The sequence below is a fragment of the Lepidochelys kempii genome, chromosome 3 (genome assembly GCF_965140285.1).
Source record: "Lepidochelys kempii isolate rLepKem1 chromosome 3, rLepKem1.hap1, whole genome shotgun sequence".
In the NCBI taxonomy this organism is placed as follows: domain Eukaryota; kingdom Metazoa; phylum Chordata; order Testudines; family Cheloniidae; genus Lepidochelys; species Lepidochelys kempii.
Window position 1 is genome coordinate 87336737 of NC_136382.1, and position 23493 is coordinate 87360229.

General features: G+C 41.7%; 1 protein-coding gene across 1 annotated transcript in view; it reads right to left on the reverse strand.

Annotated features, from left to right (window-relative positions):
• Positions 1–23493, reverse strand: part of LAMA4 (laminin subunit alpha 4) — a 157270-nt gene that overhangs the window by 20480 nt on the left and 113297 nt on the right. The window contains exons 24-27 of the mRNA XM_073337097.2: positions 20671–20802; positions 17548–17690; positions 9802–9940; positions 914–1051 (exon numbers count right to left, since the gene is read on the reverse strand). Of these exons, the coding sequence (XP_073193198.2) occupies positions 914–1051; positions 9802–9940; positions 17548–17690; positions 20671–20802 (552 nt within the window). The remainder of the gene's footprint in view (positions 1–913; positions 1052–9801; positions 9941–17547; positions 17691–20670; positions 20803–23493) is intronic.

The window sequence follows — 23493 nt, forward strand, 5'->3', positions numbered from 1 at the left end:
GAATAATTTATCTATTCCACTGAAACAGGCATCCGTACTATTTGGTTTTTAAGGTTCATACAGTCTGCTCTTGGGAGAAGCTAAGTATCTGAACTCCTATTGGAGAAGAGGGTACTTAACATCTCACAAGATTAGGGTCTTAATCCTTTGAGCCAAAATCAGAAGTGATGGGTAAGAAAGTGTTGGTTAGCCTGGCTGACTGCAAGGGAGTCTTTCTTAGAACTACTTATGCGCACTTATCAACTTGTAAGCGAGTTTAAGCCCCATGCTTCCTTCCATTGCACACTGCAGAGGGAGCAGTTAGAGCAGCTTGGCTGCTCATGACTGCAAGGGGCCTTTTCAGCACTGCTCCTTCTCACCACACAGGCATCCTATGGTGGGGGATGGGATAGGGAGTCTACACCTGCTGGGGATGAAGCCAACTTTTTGGCCGATTTGTGTCACCTGAGGAGGGGTCAGACTATAGCCCCACCAATTTAAACTCAAGGAGTTCTCTACTTCATCTTCCCTTGCATGTGTTTTTCCTGGGGAAGGAAATATTGCCATTATTATTACTATTATTTATACTGTGGTAGGACCTATGTGTTCAAATCAGGATTGCAGCCCTGTTGTGCTAGACACAGCACAATCCGCATTTGTACTGTACGCACTGTGTTGAGAACAGTTATATACAAACGATCAAATCCTGCAATCTTTAGTTAGGCAAAAATCCCATTGATGTCAGTGGGATTTTGCCCAATAAAACATTGAAGGATTTGGTCCACTGGGTGTAGGATATGAAAATTAGCTCATCAACCGGTATTTCTAAATCGTGGATTATTTTTTGGTTTTAAGAAACGAAGCAGGAAATGATCATGAAATTCTCCATAATGCCAGTATGTTTAAAAAAAAAAAAGAAAAAAAGCATACTCACTCCTTCAGCATAATGGAATAGCAGCCCATTGGGCTGCAAAGTCCGGAAGTTGAAGCCGCCTTCAAACTCATCAAAGAGTGACATTTTTTGGCTGGAGGAAATGTAGCTCTCTCCATTGAAATATGCTCTGCGGGACATCTGCATGCCAAGTTAACAAAGTCACAAGTGTGCTATAGGAAGTATTTTTAACAATAATAAACAACAGAAATAGAAGCCTCCCTTTTTCATCAGATTCAGGTGGGCCAATTTTCATATGAAAAATTCAGACTTGTCCCCTAGGTTTAAACTGATTTAAATGGAGTGGTATGTTGTGAAAACATTAAGAAAGTAAGAACATAAGAGCAGCCACACTGGGTCAGACCAAAGGTCCATCTAGCCCAGCATCCTGTCTTCCAGTAGTAGCCAATGCCAGATGATTCAGAGGGAATGAACAGAACAGGCAATCATTGAGTGATCCATCCCCTGTTGTCCACTCCCAGCTTCTGGAAGTCAGAGGCTACGGACCCTCAGAGCTTGGGGTTGCATCCCTGACCACCTTGGCTAATAGCTATTGAAGGACCTATCCTCCTGTTGGATCATATTAAAGAAGTTCTGTATTAAAATCACAAATGAGTTTGATTCCCCAGAGTTTAAATTCCAGGGTATTACTAATTAAGAGGTCTCTTGGTTTTTGGTACTCTTTCTCTCCCTCTATGTGTGAAACTTGCAAGCTGCTAACTGTGTTAGTACATTCTAAGACAGAGTCTGTTCTCAAAGCAGTTCACAGAGAGAGAGACTCAAAGCAATACTCTAACAACAGAAACAACACCCAGAGACTCCCTGCCCTTTTGTTGTATTAACAATTGTGATTAAAATAGAGATAGAGGATGTATGTGGGTGGATGCTTGGTGTGGATAATAACTGAATGATCAGGGAGGTGCCAGCCTAAGAATCCAGTGTCCATCGGCTGAAGAAGGCGTCAAGTGGAAATAACCAGAGGACCCCCCCGGAGGGCAGACTGGAATCCACCCAACAGCCTCAAGAATGGGAGAACCAAAGAACAAGATAACATCTTGGAGCCGTCAGGAATGTGCTATCTGCTGATTGATTCAGCAACAGCATGATGAAGCAATTCCCATAGACTGGCATAGGAAGAAATTCCTATAAAAATAGACTCTAAAAAGTGAGAACTTTGGGGTCTGATTCTGCAAACCAACTTCCAGGAGCATCAGATGAGCATCTGACAAGGCCCTGCTCCCTCCTCATGTCCAGGCCACCTGGCCAGTGACTTGGCATGAGCAACTCTAAGGCTGGTAACTATGATAACAACCTTGCAGAACCTGTATGTGTGTGGGTGTGTGTTTGTATGAATGAATGTGTGAATAAATATGAGATTGAATGGAATGTTATAGCTATAACTAACTGCTTACTATGATTCTTTCTGTATTTACAATAAATGTGGTATTTTGCCTTTTCCCTTTAATAAGATCCTGCTGGTTTTTATTTTATTGGTACAACACTCCATGAACTTAGCAAATTTTTTTTAACCTCGTTATAGTTTTGGCTTTCACAACATCCCCAGGCCACAAGTTCCACAGACTGACTGTGCGTTGTTTGAAGAAGTACTTCCTTTCTTTCCCTTTTTTTTTAAAAAAAAAAACCTGCTGCCTGTTAATTTCATTGGCTGAAATCAACCCCATCCGTTGTTTGAACGAGTAAATAACACTTCCTTATTCACTTTCTCTAAGCCATTCATTATTCTATAGACTTTTATCATATTGTCCCTTAGTCATCTCTTTTCCAAGCTCAAAAGTCCCAGTTTTTTTAATCTCTCTTCATACAGAAGCTGTTCCATATCTTAGTCATTTTTGTTGCCCTGTCCTGTAACTTTTCCAATTCTAATATATCTTTTTTTGAGATGGGGGCAACGAGAACTGCATACAGTATTCCAGGTGTGGCTGTACCATGGATTTATATAGCGGCATTATGATATTTACTGTCTTATTAGCTGTCCCTTTCCTATTGGTTTCGAACATTCTCTTCGATTTTTTTTTTAAACTATGTAAGTCAAATTGTTCTCTATTTCTTTAGAGACTACGGGCCTCATTCAAAGCCCACTGAACTCAGGGGAAGTAAAGGTCCTAAACTGAATGAATCCCTGAATAAACACAGAAAGAAAAGGAGTACTTGTGGCACCTTAGAGACTAACAAATTTATTTGAGCATAAGCTTTAGTGAGCTACAGCTCACTTCATCGGGTGCTGTTAGGATATAGATATTCAGGCCTGTCTGTAAAGGCCTATACTCTAAGAATTTAGGTGTATTCTTATCACTTGGCTAGTGATAGAGGTATAAAAGAAAGAATCAAAACCACTGTCTGCGGGTGTAAGGGCCTTCTCTTACTGTGACAGTTTGTGGCCCTGTGCTTAGGCTCAGGCCTTTGGCTAAGCAGCAGAGGCCGCCATAAGCTGGGAAGCGAACGGTCACATCCTCGCATTCCAAACTAGTCACATTGAAATAAGGTGCTATTGGGCTGTTAGGCACTATCAGGACAGGATTGTATTCCTATCACCTCCAGAGAAAGGGAAGTGCCTAGAAAATGTAAAAGGAAACTTAGTTTGATAGCATCCTGTCTGGCAAGAACTCACTTATCAATAGCTGGGATGTGAAATCCTCACTTCTGTATTGTTTTGTCATTATAGTTCCCACTTTGCTGTTGTTTGTCTGTATAATCTCTGTCTGGTTCTGTGATTGTTCCTGTCTGCTGTATAATTAATTTTGCTGGGTGTAAACTAATTGAGGTGGTGGGATATAATTGGTTACATAATCATGTTACAATATGTTAGGATTGGTTAGTTAAATTTCAGGAAAATGATTGGTTAAGGTATAGCTAAGCAGAACTCAAGTTTTACTATATAATCTGTAGTCAATGAGGAAGTGATGGGGTGGGGGTGGGGGTGGGGGTGTGAGAGTGAGATGGGAATGGGGGTAAGAAAATTGGAATCATGTTTTGCTAAAGGGGGAGATGGGAACAGGGAATGGGGGTAAGAAAATTGGAATCATGTTTTGCTAAAGGGGGAAATGGGAACAGGGAATGGGAGTAAGGAAGTTGGAATCATGTTTGGCTAAGGGCAGGAATGGGAACAGGGACACAGGTGTAAGGCTTTGTGGTGTCAGAGCTGGGAAGGAGGATACTAAGGAAGGAAACTGGAATCATGCTTGCTGGAAGTTCACCCCAATAAACATCGAATTGTTTGCACCTTTGGACTTCGGGTATTGTTGCTCTCTGTTCATGCGAGAAGGACCAGGGAAGTAAGTGGGTGAAGGAATAAGCCCCCTAACATCTTGGTGCCGTGACTTGGATGCATCGCATTGGATAGGTGAGTGGCAGCCTGTAAGTCCCCCTCCCCAACAGTCCGCGCAGCTGCTTGGAGGGGGTATCGCGAACTCTCGTGATGGTAGTTGCGGGTTCTGGCAAGCCAGGGTAAAGGATTTTTTGGATAAATGGATAAGGGAGGACCAGGGCCCATACCAGGTACAGGGGTCAACCTGGGATAAGATTAAAAAGGAAATGAGGAAGTGTTAGGGGACCCAGAGGTATGGGGGGTGGCTGAGGAGCCCACCCTCCTTGGTATATGGGTAGGGGAAGAAGGTCCCTGCCCATGGGGACTGAATGCCTCCCAGGGAAAAGAGGCACTTCAGTCTGCTTGAGAGGTTTGAAGTAAGGGCAGCATTATGGGAAGCTGCCAGTAATCTTTCAAGTTTGGTGCTGCTTCAGCAAGGGCTGCTGAAGGGTTGTAAATTAGTTAGGGATAGTGAAAGATGATTTGGCACAAAAGGGTTTAAGGTCAAAAGCAGAGTTAACAGACCACCTTTAGAGACTGGATCTGAGACTTGGTCCTGGGGGAGTGGAGGAAAAAAAAAATAAAATAAAAGTTTCAAAGTGCAACCTGCCTTTCCACACTCTTTTGTTTTTCTGAAGTTTTAATGGAGGGTACTTTGGATACTTATGTGAGATGTCAAGAAGGAAGTTTTTGTTTAATGATAAAACCCAGTTATATAAATGTAACTGTATGTGCAACTCTGTGCAGTCACATTGGATGGAAGCTTGGTAATTAAATTATCCAAGGGGGTCAGGTAGAGTGGCTACTATCACCACTATGCTTCTGTCCACAGAAGCCTTTATAGCTATTCTGAGGGAAAATGGGCCCTTTTCCCACAGAAATGGTCTATAGGGGACTGCTGCAGGCAGAGAGAGAATCTGAGCAAAATTATTTGACTATTGGGTAATGTAATCAAAATCACTAAAGGATGGAAGAGGTTTCTTTTGGAACTTAACTTGGCTGCCCCTAGTTGTGTCTAGTTGTACAAGATGGAAGTGTAATCGGGGTACAGTTGTGTAAAAAGAGTAATTACAGTGCAAGGGATGTTAGGCAAAACAGAATTTTGTGTGTGTGTGTGCACAGGTAAAAGAAAAGAAAAGGGGAGGAATGATGGGAACACTGAGCCTTGGGATTGCTCTGGGGGATCAGATTGTTGCTTTGGTGGGTTCTGCATGAAAACTCTGTAGGCATGGGGGAGGCAGTTATACCTTGTGTAAAACTAATTTGGCTAATATGATGTTATGGAGGTTAAACTATATGGAAGGAATTTGCATTTTCCCAGGACATGTGCAGTGTATATTGGAAAAGGAGTAAAAGAAATGCAAATAAAACATGGTACTTCATTAAAATCCTAATAGGGCTCCAAAAGGAGCCACAATAGGTTGTGCTTTCTTTTTCAGATCGCTGTGTTTTGGAGCAGGAGATGAAAGTGGAAAGTAATCAGAACTCTGGTGGAAGTAAAATGCTTCCCTTTTAAGACAGTGTCTGAGCTGCTAACAGCTTTGGATCCAAAAGCAAGCTAGTAAGCCTCTGTGTGTAAATGCAAATTACCTAGCTGATGGGCACAAAGGAGCTGCAAATAATGAATACATCCAGTCAGCAAACAAGCTACTAGAAGACTCAGATTATGGCCCTTCAGGAAAGGGAGGTGAAAAAAACAAGTCAAGCCTGAAAATAAGGGGGACAGGTTAACCTTAAGGGGTGTGTGTGTGTGTGTGTACAGTACTAAAATCTGAAGCTGTGTCTCAGCTATTACCTGAGAATAAACTTAAAGCTTGGTACAGCAGAGAAACTATTGCAAACTTGGTCTGTTGTACAAGAGGGGAAACTGAGGTACACCATCTCATGAATTTCATAAATGACCAGTGAGTGAGGTAATTCACTAGCCTGACTATAGAACAAAATAAGGACAGTCTGGAGGTAATTCTTCTGTTTTTTCCTGCAAGTAGCAAGGACATTTGTAAAAGAAAGTGGTATTATTATTAAGCAATAATCTGTCCCCACCAGGGGGGTGGAAATTGTTTCTTTTGTTTTTCAGATACTCTACAAGCAAGCTGGTGCCAGCGGGAAAAATAACCCAGAATACCATGAATCTATGTTTTGTGTTGTTTGTCTGTGGTGTTTGTCTTGTTGCTAGCATTGTTGTGTTTTAATGAACAGAAAACCTCATGATGTGGGTGGGGGATGGCTTCTAAAGGCTGGCCTTGGGGGGGAAGATGTGTATGGGAATGCAAATTCTCAACTAGGAGGCCAGCACCTGTGTAATAGCTACCGTGATACCTGGAAATGGAATGGCAACTAAGGTGGCCCCCACAAGCCCTATGGAAATAATGAGAAGGGGAGGAGCTCACTGGAAATCAATGGGTGTGTGTGTAAAATAGTGTAAATTAATAGAAGATGTTTGGATGTGCCCCTCTCCTATGACTATAGAGGAGCAGGATCAATGGCCTATGCAAGGGGTGGACAATTGGGTGTACTGTGTATAAGGTGTTTTGCTGGGAATGTACATATTACTGGGGGCACAATTACACCAGCCCATAACCAAACTACACCCATCTACATGCTGCTATATGGACTTTGGTGCACAAATGGATCTGTGAATCTTATTGCTGTGAATAAGCCAGGGCTTACTGCCTGATTCCATACCAAGTGGTCAAGCTGGTTTGGACAATATCCCATTTCTCTGTGAACATTCAATGGACTTGTGATATGGACAAAAGCATACAAAACTTGAAGGAGCAGCTTGTTGCAACTGCCAGCAACTGGACACAAGATCGTGACCCCATCGAAGGAGGAGAGGCAGTATTTTGGGGGTGTCTCGGATGTTGGACCATACTGCAGTGGTCAGGACTCGGTGTTGCTGTGGATTTTGTATTGTTAACTGTACTTGTGTTACGTTGCATAGGGAGATAACCTATTAGGAATGTAATAAGCCCTCCAAACCCTGCAGTGTACTAGACAACCCGGACCCAATCTTCTCAGGCCCACTCTAATGGGAAGTCTGGAACACTAATTGGAATAGGTGTGGTATGCCCGTATGAGAGAAGGTGCAGGGCACAATACTACACAAGGGGCAGTGGGACAAATGGAATATCGACACCTTCCACCTTGATGCCTGGCCCTATCAGGAAATGTGTCGCCATATGTCCTATGCTTTTCCAGGGATACCTGGGCAGGAGGATCCCAAAAAGAAAAAGAAAAAAAAAGGGGTGGAGTGTTAGGATATAGATATTCAGGCCTGTCTGTAAAGGCCTATACTCTAAGAATTTAGGTGTATTCTTATCACTTGGCTAGTGATAGAGGTATAAAAGAAAGAATCAAAACCACTGTCTGCGGGTGTAAGGGCCTTCTCTTACTGTGACAGTTTGTGGCCCTGTGCTTAGGCTCAGGCCTTTGGCTAAGCAGCAGAGGCCGCCATAAGCTGGGAAGCGAACGGTCACATCCTCGCATTCCAAACTAGTCACATTGAAATAAGGTGCTATTGGGCTGTTAGGCACTATCAGGACAGGATTGTATTCCTATCACCTCCAGAGAAAGGGAAGTGCCTAGAAAATGTAAAAGGAAACTTAGTTTGATAGCATCCTGTCTGGCAAGAACTCACTTATCAATAGCTGGGATGTGAAATCCTCACTTCTGTATTGTTTTGTCATTATAGTTCCCACTTTGCTGTTGTTTGTCTGTATAATCTCTGTCTGGTTCTGTGATTGTTCCTGTCTGCTGTATAATTAATTTTGCTGGGTGTAAACTAATTGAGGTGGTGGGATATAATTGGTTACATAATCATGTTACAATATGTTAGGATTGGTTAGTTAAATTTCAGGAAAATGATTGGTTAAGGTATAGCTAAGCAGAACTCAAGTTTTACTATATAATCTGTAGTCAATGAGGAAGTGATGGGGTGGGGGTGGGGGTGGGGGTGTGAGAGTGAGATGGGAATGGGGGTAAGAAAATTGGAATCATGTTTTGCTAAAGGGGGAGATGGGAACAGGGAATGGGGGTAAGAAAATTGGAATCATGTTTTGCTAAAGGGGGAAATGGGAACAGGGAATTGGAGTAAGGAAGTTGGAATCATGTTTGGCTAAGGGCAGGAATGGGAACAGGGACACAGGTGTAAGGCTTTGTGGTGTCAGAGCTGGGAAGGAGGATACTAAGGAAGGAAACTGGAATCATGCTTGCTGGAAGTTCACCCCAATAAACATCGAATTGTTTGCACCTTTGGACTTCGGGTATTGTTGCTCTCTGTTCATGCGAGAAGGACCAGGGAAGTAAGTGGGTGAAGGAATAAGCCCCCTAACAGGTGCATGAAGTGAGCTTGTAGCTCATGAAAGCTTATGCTCAAATAAATTTGTTAGCCTCTAAGGTGCCACAAATCCTCCTTTTCTTTTTGCGGATACAGACTAACATGGCTGCTACTCTGAAACCTGAATAAACACAGGGATTTCCCCCCTTGCCTACATTCCCTGCCCCATGAAGACTCTGTATCAATGTTTCTCAGTGAAAATATGAAAATAAATACTGACAAGAGTATGTTACAAAGCTATAGGTTCCCCCCTACTTAGTTGATATCCACTCGAATTCTGTAATGAGTTCTACAAACACAGATTTCTGCTCTGGCACGAAGTCCTACTGATTTCAATGGGGCTTTGCATGGGTGCAGATATACACTTGAAGGATCATGTACATTATCTAGATTTACCAGGTTTCTATTATATTGAACAGAATGATTCACGATGGAGGGTCATTTGTACTAATGCCATCCCATTAAGTTTGATGGGGTTGTAGTTGTATTGGTGACAGCAAGGGGAAAACTGACCCAGAGGTTCCAAGGACAATTTTTTCTTCTTTGGGGTTTTCATATGGACCTCTGAGTGGTTTTCTGACCAGAAAATGCTTTGACATTTTTGTCTGTTCATATTGGTTGTAATGCACAAATTGAAATGGCTGCCATGTGGCATCATACATTTCAAACTTGGTTGCCACTCTGCTTACTGAAACAATCCAACAATAAGAAGAAAAGCCACAGAGAGGAAAAGTCTCTTTATCCACAATGCCCTTTGATTTTTCTCCATGAACAGGATCAGCCTAGAAATATTTGTCCATCTGTCAATACTCCTGGGGAAGTAGTACCATAGATGGGTTAGCATTCTGTTGTTTTTCACATTTGCCTTCTGTACTCCTCTTCTGTTAAGCACTCCCTTTCTAAGAATATTCTCTTTACTTCAGAAAACAAAAATGGAATAAAGTGGGACTGTCTGCCCTCAGAATACAGTACATTACGTATTATAGACTGAATCCTGACATCACAACTTTTGAAATATCAGACAAAACACGATTATTTTGTACTGCAATTCAGCATAAAAGTTAGGAATCATTTCAGTATGCAATTAAAAAAAATCAAAATCAATGAGTTAAGTATAGTTCCTGGGTTGCAGATTTCTCCTTCCCATTATTTGGAATTAATGTCAAGTTGATGGTCAGATCCACAACCAAAAGTTTGCCACGGCTTCATGCATGGTGCTATACTTACAAGTGACTCTTCTGGACAGCCATAACTGATTCCCAGGGTTCCTGACTCCTCTAACAAGTTGAAATCCTTCTTTTGAAACTGGAAACCCTTCATGCAGCCCTTAAAGCCAGTATTTACTGTGAGGTGTGGGCTAACATTGCTGGAAAACAGTGTCAAACAGACTGCAATTAGGTAACCCTAATTCTCACAAAAGTACTTTTCCCCCTTTTTCCCCTGTCATAGCATTCAGAAAACTTGAAAAACACAAACCTCTTGCCCCAGTCAATCCCAATCCCAGCTTTTTATGTACAGCAACTATTTCCCCATGTTTTATATTCTGAAAGGTCAAAATACATCAACACTTACAAATGTTAAGGAGGGAAATTGGTGAGTATGCTGAAGAAATCATGTGGAGAAATCTTGAGAAGTTTAAAATAGCAACTGAAATTAAAATGTGGTATGATTTCTATTTTTAAGAAGAAAAATATGGGTTTTGACTTTTGTCTTATGAACAAATCTATGAAAGTTATGTTTCAGTTTTTCCTCTATGAACTGCCCCAATAGGCAATTCCAGTCTCATTTCAGGAAACAGACAGGACTTAACTGGCAAAACAAATAATACCAACAGAGGTAATGGATTTGGGACCAAATTCAGATCTCACTTACACCCATGAATCTTTAATTAAATGGTTTCAAGGTGGTAAATGAGAGCAGAATATAGCCTTCAGTAATCCTTTTAATGTCAGGTTTGAGATTGCTAGCACAGCAATCTGTAGTGACTACTCTTTCTCAGACATTTTTCTGTTGTGCTCATCATAATAGTATCTGAGCACCTAACATCATTGAGTTTATCCTCATAACACCCTTTGGAGGTAGAAAAGTATTATCATCCCGATTTGACAGATGGGTAGCTGAGGCACAAGAAAAGTGAGGTGACTTGCTGAGGGTTCCATAGAAAGTTTCTGTAGTGGAGCCAAGAAATGAAACAGGATCTCTCTAGTCCCAGGCCAGTGCCTTAATCACCTTATTGACAGGTTTCAGAGTAACAGCCGTGTTAGTCTGTATTCGCAAAAAGAAAAGGAGGACTTGTGGCACCTTAGAGACTAACCAATTTATTAGAGCATAAGCTTTCGTGAGCTACAGCTCACTTCTTCAGATGCATATCGTGGAAACTGCAGCAGGCTTTATATATACACAGAGAATATGAAACAATACCTATTCCCACCCCACTGTCCTGCTGGTAATAGCTTATCTAAAGTGATTTCCAGCACAAATCCAGGTTTTCTCACCCTCCACCCCCCCACACAAATTCACTCTCCTGCTGGTGATAGCCCATCCAAAGTGATAACTCTTTACACAATGTGCATGACAATTAAGCTGGGCTATTTCCTGCATAAATCCAGGTTCTCACATCCCCCCCACCCCCATACACACACAAACTCACTCTCCTGCTGGTAATAGCTCATCCAAACTGACCACTCTTCAAGTTAAAATCCAAGTTAAACCAGAACATCTGGGGGGGGGTGTAGGAAAAAACAAGAGGAAACAGGCTACCTTGCATAATGACTTAGCCACTCCAAGTCTCTATTTAAGCCTAAATTAATAGTATCCAATTTGCAAATGAATTCCAATTCAGCAGTTTCTCGCTGGAGTCTGGATTTGAAGTTTTTTTGTTTTAAGATAGCGACCTTCATGTCTGTGATCGCGTGACCAGAGAGATTGAAGTGTTCTCCGACTGGTTTATGAATGTTATAATTCTTGACATCTGATTTGTGTCCATTTATTCTTTTACGTAGAGACTGTCCAGTTTGACCAATGTACATGGCAGAGGGGCATTGCTGGCACATGATGGCATATATCACATTGGTGGATGTGCAGGTGAACGAGCCTCTGATAGTGTGGCTGATGTTATTAGGCCCTGTGATGGTGTCCCCTGAATAGATATGTGGGCACAGTTGGCAACGGGCTTTGTTGCAAGGATAAGTTCCTGGGTTAGTGGTTCTGTTGTGTGGTATGTGGTTGTTGGTGAGTATTTGCTTCAGGTTGCGGGGCTGTCTGTAGGCAAGGACTGGCCTGTCTCCCAAGATTTGTGAGAGTGTTGGGTCATCCTTTAGGATAGGTTGTAGATCCTTAATAATGCGTTGGAGGGGTTTTAGTTGGGGGCTGAAGGTGACGGCTAGTGGCGTTCTGTTATTTTCTTTGTTAGGCCTGTCCTGTAGTAGGTAACTTCTGGGAACTCTTCTGGCTCTATCAATCTGTTTCTTTACTTCTGCAGGTGGGTATTGTAGTTGTAAGAAAGCTTGACAGAGATCTTGTAGGTGTTTGTCTCTGTCTGAGGGGTTGGAGCAAATGCGGTTGTATCGCAGAGCTTGGCTGTAGACGATGGATCGTGTGGTGTGGTCAGGGTGAAAGCTGGAGGCATGCAGGTAGGAATAGCGGTCAGTAGGTTTCCGGTATAGGGTGGTGTTTATGTGACCATTGTTTATTAGCACTGTAGTGTCCAGGAAGTGGATCTCTTGTGTGGACTGGACCAGGCTGAGGTTGGTGGTGGGATGGAAATTGTTGAAATCATGGTGGAATTCCTCAAGGGCTTCTTTTCCATGGGTCCAGATGATGAAGATGTCATCAATATAGCGCAAGTAGAGTAGGGGCTTTAGGGGACGAGAGCTGAGGAAGCGTTGTTCTAAATCAGCCATAAAAATGTTGGCATACTGTGGGGCCATGCGGGTACCCATAGCAGTGCCGCTGATCTGAAGGTATACATTGTCCCCAAATGTGAAGTAGTTATGGGTAAGGACAAAGTCACAAAGTTCAGCCACCAGGTTAGCCGTGACATTATCGGGGATAGTGTTCTTGACGGCTTGTAGTCCATCTTTGTGTGGAATGTTGGTGTAGAGGGCTTCTGAACAGAACCACTAACCCAGGAACTTATCCTTGCAACAAAGCCCGTTGCCAACTGTGCCCACATATCTATTCAGGGGACACCATCACAGGGCCTAATAACATCAGCCACACTATCAGAGGCTCGTTCACCTGCACATCCACCAATGTGATATATGCCATCATGTGCCAGCAATGCCCCTCTGCCATGTACATTGGTCAAACTGGACAGTCTCTACGTAAAAGAATAAATGGACACAAATCAGATGTCAAGAATTATAACATTCATAAACCAGTCGGAGAACACTTCAATCTCTCTGGTCACGCGATCACAGACATGAAGGTCGCTATCTTAAAACAAAAAAACTTCAAATCCAGACTCCAGCGAGAAACTGCTGAATTGGAATTCATTTGCAAATTGGATACTATTAATTTAGGCTTAAATAGAGACTTGGAGTGGCTAAGTCATTATGCAAGGTAGCCTGTTTCCTCTTGTTTTTTCCTACCCCCCCCCCCCCCCCAGATGTTCTGGTTTAACTTGGATTTTAACTTGAAGAGTGGTCAGTTTGGATGAGCTATTACCAGCAGGAGAGTGAGTTTGTGTGTGTATGGGGGTGGGGGGGATGTGAGAACCTGGATTTATGCAGGAAATAGCCCAGCTTAATTGTCATGCACATTGTGTAAAGAGTTATCACTTTGGATGGGCTATCACCAGCAGGAGAGTGAATTTGTGTGGGGGGGTGGAGGGTGAGAAAACCTGGATTTGTGCTGGAAATCACTTTAGATAAGCTATTACCAGCAGGACAGTGGGGTGGGAATAGGTATTGTTTCATATTCTCTGTGTATATATAAAGCCTGCTGCAGTTTCCACGATATGCATCTGAAGAAGTGAGCTGTAGCTCACGAAAGCTTATGCTCTAATAAATTGGTTAGTCTCTAAGGTGCCACAAGTCCTCCTTTTCTTTTTGCGAATCATCTTATTGTTTCTCTCTTTATCTGTGGATAAAGGTAGAACTTCAGTTGGCATTTGCACAAAGATGTTAGAAGATACTCAGTTACTGGCACATAATGGTGCTATTTCAGAATTACCCCCATCAACTTCCACAGGGGTAAATTAAACACTGACTGTGCTAATAAACCTCAAATGATCTGGGAGATTCAGCCTAGCTGAAGTCTGGATGATTATCAGCAATTATTTGTATGTTCTAAACAATAAGCACAAAGTGCCTCATCTAATCCGCATTGAAGTCAGGGGAAAACTCCCATTCTCTTCTGTGGGACTTGGATCAAGTCCTAATAAATAGGTTAAGGGGCTGACCCTTCCTCATGTGGGTAATCCCTTTGGTTTGTTACTTCAAATAGCTACTTAACTAGTTAAATATCCCTAACTGGGGGAAAAAAATGGTGTGAGGGAAAAAATACATGAATGGGATTCCAAATTCGTTCATTTGAAGACAAGAAAAATGATAGAGGAAAAGGCTACTGGAGTGAGTGAAAATATACTGCCTTGGAGGAAAACCAGATTACTTCCTAAGTCTATTAGCTAGTTGCAAAGTAACAAATTCAGTAAAATGTAAATCTCCTCAGGAAAATCAAGTAGATGTTGATGGAAGATGAATGGAAGATAAAGATTTAATTCAGATTTTGGTTAGGATCGTTGGTGAATATTTTCCAGGAACAAAGGAATTTCCATATCAATCAGAGCAGTGTTCTATCTAGTCTGCTATCCTGCTTCGGACAGTGGCTAGTAGTGGAAGGTATCAGAATCCTCATAGTGGGAAATTCTGGAGTTACCTGCCTGTAGAGCGTTTCTTCCTAGCCATCGTCACAGTGATCAGTTTATTCCTTGAATTATGATGGTTTATATTTATTGGGCCAGATTCTCAGATGATGTAAATCAGTGTAGATCAACTGACTTCAATGGAGCTATATCAATTTACACCACCTCAGAATTTGGTCCATTATATTTTTATCTTATATAATGTAACTGTGGATGTTTTCATTCTCTGTATAAATATCTAATTTTTAGGACTGTCAATTAATCACAGTTAACTCAAGTGATTAACTCAAAACAAATTAACTAGATTAAAAGAATTAGTCACAATTAATTGCAATTTTAATCACACTGTTAAACTATAATAGAATACACATTTAAATGTATGATAAATATTTGTGGATGTTTTTCTACATTTTCAAATTGATTTCAATTATAATGCAGAATACAAAGTGTACAGTGCTCACTTTATATCATTATTAATTACAAATATTTGCACTGTAAAAAGATAAACAAAAGAAATAGTATTTTTAAATTCACCTCATACAAATGGTGTTGTGCGATCTCTTTGTCGTGAAAGTGAAACTTACAAATGTACAACTATTTTTTTCCGCATACATGCACTTAAAAACAAAACAATGTAAAACTTTAGAGCCTATAAGTCCACTCAGTCCTACTTCTTGGTTAGCCTATAGCTAAGACAAGCAAGTTTGTTTACATTTATGGGAGACAATGCTGCCCATTTCTTATTTACAATGTCACCTGAAAGTGAGAACAGGTGTTCACATGGCACGGTTATAGCTGGTGTTACAAGGTATTTATGTACCAGATATGCTAAATATTTGTATGCCCCTTCATGCTTCGACTTGTACATTGCAAGTTTATTTTTTTGTTTGTCTTTTCTTTCTTTTTTACAGTGGAAATATTTGTATGTCGAAAAACATCAAAAATATTCATAATAAATTTACATTGGCATTCTAGTATTGTTTAATAGTGTGATTAAAACTGCAGTTAATCATGATTTTTTTAATCTTGCAATTAATCACAATTACTTTTGTTTGACAGCCCTACTATTTTTTTTTTTAAGTATGGCTAGGCTCTTGGCTTCAATGATATTATTTGGCAATGAGTTACACAGGTTAATTACTCATTTTGCACAACTGTATTTCATCAGTTTTAAAGTCGTTACCTTTCAGTTTTGTTTGATGTGCTATGTTATCTTGCTATGTTATGAGAAAAGGCAAAGAAATGTCCAATATACCTTCTCTATACCATTCATTATTTTATATTACACACATGACCTACGTTAAAAAACATTAATAAGTTTGCAAAGTGAAGCACTTAAAAAGTAGTAAATGCCAGACTTAATGTTGCCCATGCAACCTTAATTCAGCCCCTTTGTGTGTATGCATTATGAGAGAATCTTTAATTAGTATTTTTTTCCGCAGGATTCTCCCTCACTCGATGCACAGAATGGATTTTGCTCACTGAATGAGCAGCTATTTATTTTTATTTATTTATTTTTCATTTTCTCCTCATTGTTCAGAGTCTGGCCCCAGCCATTTACTACACACTATTCATACCATGCACTGAATATAGAATTATTAATTTTCTCATGGACTGTTCTATGGTGTTCATCGCTATAGTATGAGTGTTTCATAAATCTTAATTAATTTTATTTTACAACACCCCTGTGAGGTGATGGATAGTATTATCCCTATTTTACAGCTGTAGAACTGAGACACAGAAAGATTAAGGATGAAAATATCTGCTAATTTTGGCCACCCGAGTGAGATGAGTAGGATCTGATTTTTCAGAGTGTTTAGCCTCGTGTAGGACTTCATTTATTCAGCGCACAGCTCCCATTGACATCAGTTACAGCTGCACGTCAGCTGCACTTCTGCAAGTCAGAATTCAGGGTCCCAAATCAGGCACGCAGAAAATGGGGAACACAAAATTAATGACCACCGGTGATAAGTTTGGTTTAAATGACTTGCCCAGCTTCACATGGCAATTCTGTGGCAGAGGCAGGGATCAAATCCAATTCTCCAGGGCAGCATTCAACTGCCTTAGCCATAAAGACCATAAAGTTGCACATCTTCCAACTTCTGCAACAAATGAGGCAGGGGTCCTACAGACAACAGTCTCCTTTATAACACAGCCCTGATTAATCCTCAGAGCAGGTCCATCCTGTTCACTGAATGAAGCAGGGGTCCTGTACTTAACCTCATTCTAGCAAAAGGCTGAACCATTTTTCTGCAATTTTTCAAAAAGTGTTCAATCTGAGGTGGAGACACAGCATGGAAATTTTTTACCCCACACGATTAAAGTCTGGCAAAGTTATAGGCAACTGAAAACAAATCTTACAATGGGAAGTGTAATAATGCAGTAGCAGCTCTGCCACCATTTCAGAGTACTACTTTATGCATCTAACAAAATCTTCTGGCTGATCCTAAAATAGGAGCAGAGAGTGTTCATGGTCCTACTCCTGCTCATTTTAGGAAGTAGGACCTGTACTCCCTAATGGGACTATGCTTGGACTTTGTCCAGTGGCTTGAGGGGAAAGAGAAGGATCCCTGGGATCTCTCCTCAAAACCTTTGCACATCAGTACAGGGACAGCTACATTTGAGCCCAAGGATAAATAGAGACTGATTTGAACTAAGGTTTATAGTGGAAAAAATCCCTTTATCTGAAAATATGATTGAGAGTGAGATATGATATCTGTGTTCATAAGCTAAAGGCATTTTGCTCAAAGAAGAATGCTTGTTGAAAAGAAGGGGGATTAGCTTTTCCTATGTACATATATGTATATATATTTGTTTTCATACACTCTTTAAACATTTATTTTTGTCTCAGCTGTACTGCAGTTTCTGTTATCCTCTGTGGAGACTCTTCTAGATCACATGACTAATTTCAGCCAGCAGCAGAGCTACAGCCATCTTGGATCAATGTACAGATGCCAAGTTCTTTATACATGGAGCTCTGAGCAAAATTAAAATGGAATCTTAGAAGCTGTTTTTGCTGAAGGAGCAAAGGTGGTAAAACACACCTTCTTGCAAACCATTGTGCGACAATCAGATAAGTACTGATGGAACCTGGACTGTCAACAAACCTGGACTTCAAGATCTCGGAAGGAGCACCTCCTATGTAGATATCAGTGAATGGCATTGCTTTCTTTTCATTTTCCACACTTTTTATATGTCGTCTGTCCACCACCAAGATCATCTTCTTAGAATTGTGATATATAACAGAAATCTGAAAGGAGAAATGAACAGTTCAACTCCAAATGTCCAAAAATATTGTCTTTTAGAAGTTATCATGCTGGGTTTGCCAAATTGGCATTTTTAATAAAAGGGAGTCTATAATTATTGTCTATTGTACTTTTTAAAATTAACAATTATTCTAATTAGTCAAAAAGAGGCTTGTGAATCAGTGGGGAGCTGACAAGAATGACTAGTAGTGAGTTCATTTCAATATAATGGTTTCTCTAATGGCCAAAAACAAACAGAAGCCTTCTTTCATTTGCTTGTAAAAAATAATCACAGGCCAAATTCTATACTGGTGTAAATGGAGCACTTCCATTGACTTCAGTAGAGAATTTGGATATGTCTTTAAATCTGATTTTATTGTTGAAACTTAGGGCTTAGTTCTGCTGACACTTACACAAGTTAAATACCACTGTAACTCCACTGATATCAATAAACAGACTCCTAATTTGCACCATGTAAGTGAGAGAAGAATCATGCCCTTATGGTTCAGATTTATTACTGTCATTGTCACAGCTATGATGGCTTGAAGCAAATTCTCTGGTACCCCTAATGCAGGTTGCTGAATGCCTAAATAAGTGTCTATAGATCCAACACCAATACTGAATTTCATTTGAGTAATTTCTTTTGTACTGAAATGGGAGTTCAACACTTTGTAATACAGTAGCTGCTAAAACTGACTGAGTTAAAATAGTGATTTGTGGTTGTAGAGAACCATATTTATGAAGTGCTTTCCTCTGGATATATAGTGTAACAAAGTTCCTCCTCCACGTTGGTGGGTCTTACGCTTATTGGTGGATTTACTCACCTTGGAGCTTCACGGCAGCCCTCCGCTTGGCCGTTTTTCTGAACCCACAGTTCAGGTCGACTCCTCCTGTGTCTGACCAGGAGTTGGGAGGTTTGGGGGGAACCTGGGCCCGCCCTCTACTCCGGGTTCCAGCCCAGGGCCCTGTGGAATGCAGCTGTCTAGAGTGCCTTCTGGAACAGCTGTGCGACAGCTACAACTCCCTGGGCTACTTCCCCATGACCTCCTCCCAACACCTTCTTTATTCTCACCATAGGATCTTCCTCCTGGAGTCTTTGCCCGAGAGGTTTTCCGTGAGACCTCTCCGGGCTGCCGGTCTTCTACCAGGACCTCCTCCGGACCTGGAAACTGTTTTCAATGACCAGGTCCGTGGCGGCCACCGTGGGAGCAGATCTCCTCGCGGAGCCCTTGCTACACAACCCCCAGCTCCGTGTGCAGGCGGCGGAGTCCTGCTCGGTGCGCCAGAGTTTGGTTCTGGCAGAAGTCACGAGAGTCGCAGACCTCCTGGACTACGACCGGGGAGACTGGCTGGATCCCCTGACACTCGCTTGGCGCATGGGGCTCTCCAGACCTCATACCCCCCGGTGCATACTTCAGGAGGTGAAGGCCGCCTTGACGCCCGCTGCTCAGGCTTATCTCAACCGAGCCCTGTGCGAGGGCGCACCCCGCCCACCCTCTACCCCAGGCCCGCCGGACCTTTCAATTGGGCCCCTACCCTGTAGATCCCAACAAACCCCTCACCCTTTCACTGCGAGCCAGCTGCATGAACTGCAGCCAGTTAGTTTCCAAATCGCGCCACGGAAATATCTATACACACTCACGCTTCACATCCTTCACGCCCACACCCTGGTGTTCCGCCCCGATACAAAGTGGTGGGACGTCCTGCCACCTTTGGAGGGTGAGCAGTCCCAGTGGGCCAGCCTGTATTCCACTTTGGTCCCAAGGCCCGTCGGGGACATTAGTTGGCGGCTCCTTCACGGAGCTGTGAGCACGGGCGTGTTTTTGACGCGGTTCACCCCCATCCTGGATATTTGCCCTTTTTGCAACGTGAGGGAAACCCTGGCATACGTATATTTAGAGTGTGCCAGGCTGCAGTCCCTTTTCCGGCTCCTCACAAACATTTTATTATGCTTTTGGCTACACTTTTCCCCTCACCTTTTTATCTACACACTCCCCATCCGTGGCCCCACAAAATCGTGAGATCTCCTGGTTAACCTCCTCCTAGCCCTAGCTAAAACAGCCATTTATAAAACCAGAGAGGGGAAGTTGGCTAATGAAGCGTTCTGTGATTGTAGGACCATTTTCCAATCCTCAGTACATTCACGTATCCGGGCGGAGTTCCTCTGGGCGGCGTCCACCGACTCCCTTGACGCCTTCGAGGAACGGTGGGTACTGTCCGAGGTTCTCTGCTCGGTGACCCCGTCCGGTTCCCTCCGTCTGCCCCTTTGATTGAGGGGAAGAGCGAGAGACCCCAGCCCCAGCCGTTGCCACTGTGGATACCATCATCACTGTCACCTAGGAGGGGTCTTATCACACGTGGTGTACGTCTCCTCCACCCCCAAACCGCCCACGCCGCAGCCGTGCCCATCTTGTCGGGCACTCTCAGGAGAGGAATAATCTGTGACACTGGGCGTGGCACTAGGTAACTCGAGGGGGTGGAAGACCATGAGTGTCGAGGAAGCCCCCCCGCTCTAGGCCACCAGGTAACTCAGGAGGGTGGAAGACCACGAGTGTCGAGGAAGCCCCCCTGCTCTGGGCCCAGGCTAGCCTGAACACTTCTCCCTCCTGAAGGCTGCTGTGTTATACCTTGTGTTTGCTTTTGTTTTGTTGCATAGTTTTGCTTTATCCTTTTTGGTGATTCTTTGTAAGTGTTACACAAATAAAATTCTTTTCTGCTTTAAAAAAAAAAATTACTCTCCTGTAGCCATCTGGTCCGACCCTGTCACAATAGTTTTATTCTGACTTTTAATACTTTTTAGTATTAGTATATTTTTTTCTGCCCGGTGTTCCTTGCCACTTCATAGCAAAACTGACACATTTGGTATTATATAAAATCTGACCCATCATCTTTTGGTTCTTTAATTATAAGAGAAGCAACCTAGCATTATGCTTTATTATTCTTGGTGTGGCTACCTAAATAAAAATACTTTCACATCAGTATTACCTCATGGAATTTTGCATCATTTATTTGAGCCTTCTTCATCGAATCTTCAAGAAGCATGGGGGTGGTGCTGAAGCCAAAGTCATAGCGCAGATACAGGAATCCATTCTGCATCACTAGACTGAAGAACATACTCTGTACAAAACAAACCGCATTAAAGGAAAGTATATAGACATCATTCTTATGCAAGCAATATAGAGATGGATATATTATATGATTCAAGATGGTTGAACTATTAATTATGAAAAATTTATTCACTGAAAATGGTGTTTTACCTATTTGCAAAATTATCATAATTTTCCTGGATTTTTTTATTCATAAATTGTTTGATAAACAGTATTGATTTGGAATTTTGGTGAACTACTGTTTGAAACATATACTTATTCAGTATTCTGAATTAGGTTTTCAGGCTGTGCCATTGGTCACCTATGCCACATGCTATGGACTCTATTCTATGGTTGGATAACCAAAACTTTATAGTGACAAGGTGGGTGAGGTAATATCTTTTACTGGACGAACTTCTGTTGGTGAGAGAGACAAGCTTTTGAGCTTACACAGAGTAAACTTGAAAGCTTGTTTCTCTCCCCAACAGAAGTTGATCCAGTAAAAGATATTACTTCACCCACCTTGCCTCTCTAATGTCCTGGGATCAACACAGCAACACCAACACTGCATACAAAACTTCATAAGCAGAGCAGCACTCAGCTAAATCATTAAGGTAGTGAATTTTTCAGGGGAACAAATGGGGAGCACTTAAAGGAGAGAGAAATACCATGGCACAGGAGGACCAAGAAATCAAGTTGAATTCAAGTTCTGTGGCATAGAATTAGTTTGGTAAACCATCTAAACATGTAAGGGAGTAAAATGGATCAATTTACAGCTGCTGGGGATCTGGCCAGATGTTTGTTTTTATATTTTTCTAACATTAATATGACAGTCTCTAATGGAGACAAAAGAGCGTTAAACCTCAGAAAACACTACAAAAGGAACAGGCCAAACTTGTAAATAAAGTAAAAAGAATCTTATTTTTGCATATTTATGAGCTGTCCACATAGAACATAACAGTGGTAGCTGGTTTTGTACAATCCAACCAAAAATGTCCATCAACAGAACTGGTCTTCAACAGCTTATGTCCAATATGACTGTAGTTTCCATCACAGAGTACAAAATTATAAAGTACAATTGAGACACAATTTTTGGAATTTCTGCTCAGAAGAAACCAATTATTGATCTACTACAGAAGAGTTTTTGGGTAGCAACTGCTGCTTAAAGCAGAGCTGAGGTTACTGGTGGTTTTCAGATGCTGTAGAGCAATCTGCACTACAGAAATCTCTTCTATAAGTATCCCTGGCGGAAAACATTGCCAAGTAAGTGTTTTCATTAAAATGGAATTAATTCATTGCAGTGAAGTCTGTGCACATACTGTATCAACATACATTTTTACATCCTTATGAGCCAATATTGGCATACGGGGTGGAATCTTCCATTTCCTTCTGTCATTTGCTGCTGCTTGCAACTGTTCTATGGTATTGAGATAACCTGTTCTACCCTGCCGGTGAAGGGTTCTTGTTAGGGTTTCTCTTGGGTGCCCTTGTTTCCTGACACTGTCTGGTTTCCACTTGACAGCTTCATGGGTGTCTGTGTGTTGGAATCCGGAGTACATGTTCCAGATATGTCCAGCACTTCCTTCTGATTCTAGTGGAAACGAGCTGCTGGTTGGTGATTTCTCAGACCTCTTCGTTGTGACGAAGTCTTTCCAACCAATACCCAGTATCTTTTGTAGGCACTTACTTGGAAAGCATCTACTTTTCTAACTAACATTTTGGTAGATCTCCAGCTTTCACAGCCATCTATTAGCACTGAAATGTTGTTTGAATTAAAATGCATCTGTTTTGTTCTGGTGCTGTGTTTCTTTGATTTCCATACGATGTTGCATTTAGTAAATGTTGTGGATGCCTTTCTATCCTTGATGTCACTTCTTTCTTGAGGTCTCTATTAGCCGATATGGTTCTGTTCAGGCAGGTGAACTGTTCTACTTTCTTGATATTTTTGCCATATCTACACAATAAATTATTTTCTTTTGCTTCATTAAAATTATTTTAACCCAGACTGGGCTTGCAAGTTTGAGGAAGAGATGCCTCAAGACACAAGTCTGAGTTTATATTCAAAATTTTGTAAAGCCCTAAAGATGTTTGGATGTGGGTTTTTTGTTCAGACCATTCTAGAGGTAGGGGACAATCTTAAACTTCTGAAAATTTGGGGGTGCTTGGATTCACCATTTTGGTTTAGGATAGTCTCTAATTCCAAGTTACAACAATAACTAACTATATTGGTTCAATGAAAACTATTATCTTATCCACCTTGTCTAGTGGTTTGAGCATTGGCCTGCTAAACCCAGGGTTGTGAGTTCAATCCTTGAGGAGGCCATTTAGGGATCTGGGGCAAAAATTGGGGATTGGTCCTGCTTTGAGTAGGGAGTTAGACTAGATAACCTCCTGAGGTTCCTCCCAACCCTGATATTCTATTGCACTGTATTAACAGAGTTCAGCCATCTATCTACCAGGGGACAAATGTATAGAACTTCATGTCAACTACTATATAGTAACATCTGATAGCACGGACAGTGCATTCATGTTTAAATAAAAGTAAAAATACTGGGTATGATTATCTTCTCACTTTAAGTGGTTTCATGCTACCCTAACTCCACTGAAGTGCTCATTATGCCACTGTGGGAGCAGAATTAGGGCCAATGAGAGTAAATCAGAGAATACTAGGAGCTTTGTACCCAGTACTTCAGGTTTCTCATGATATGTGAGCAGAAGGGAA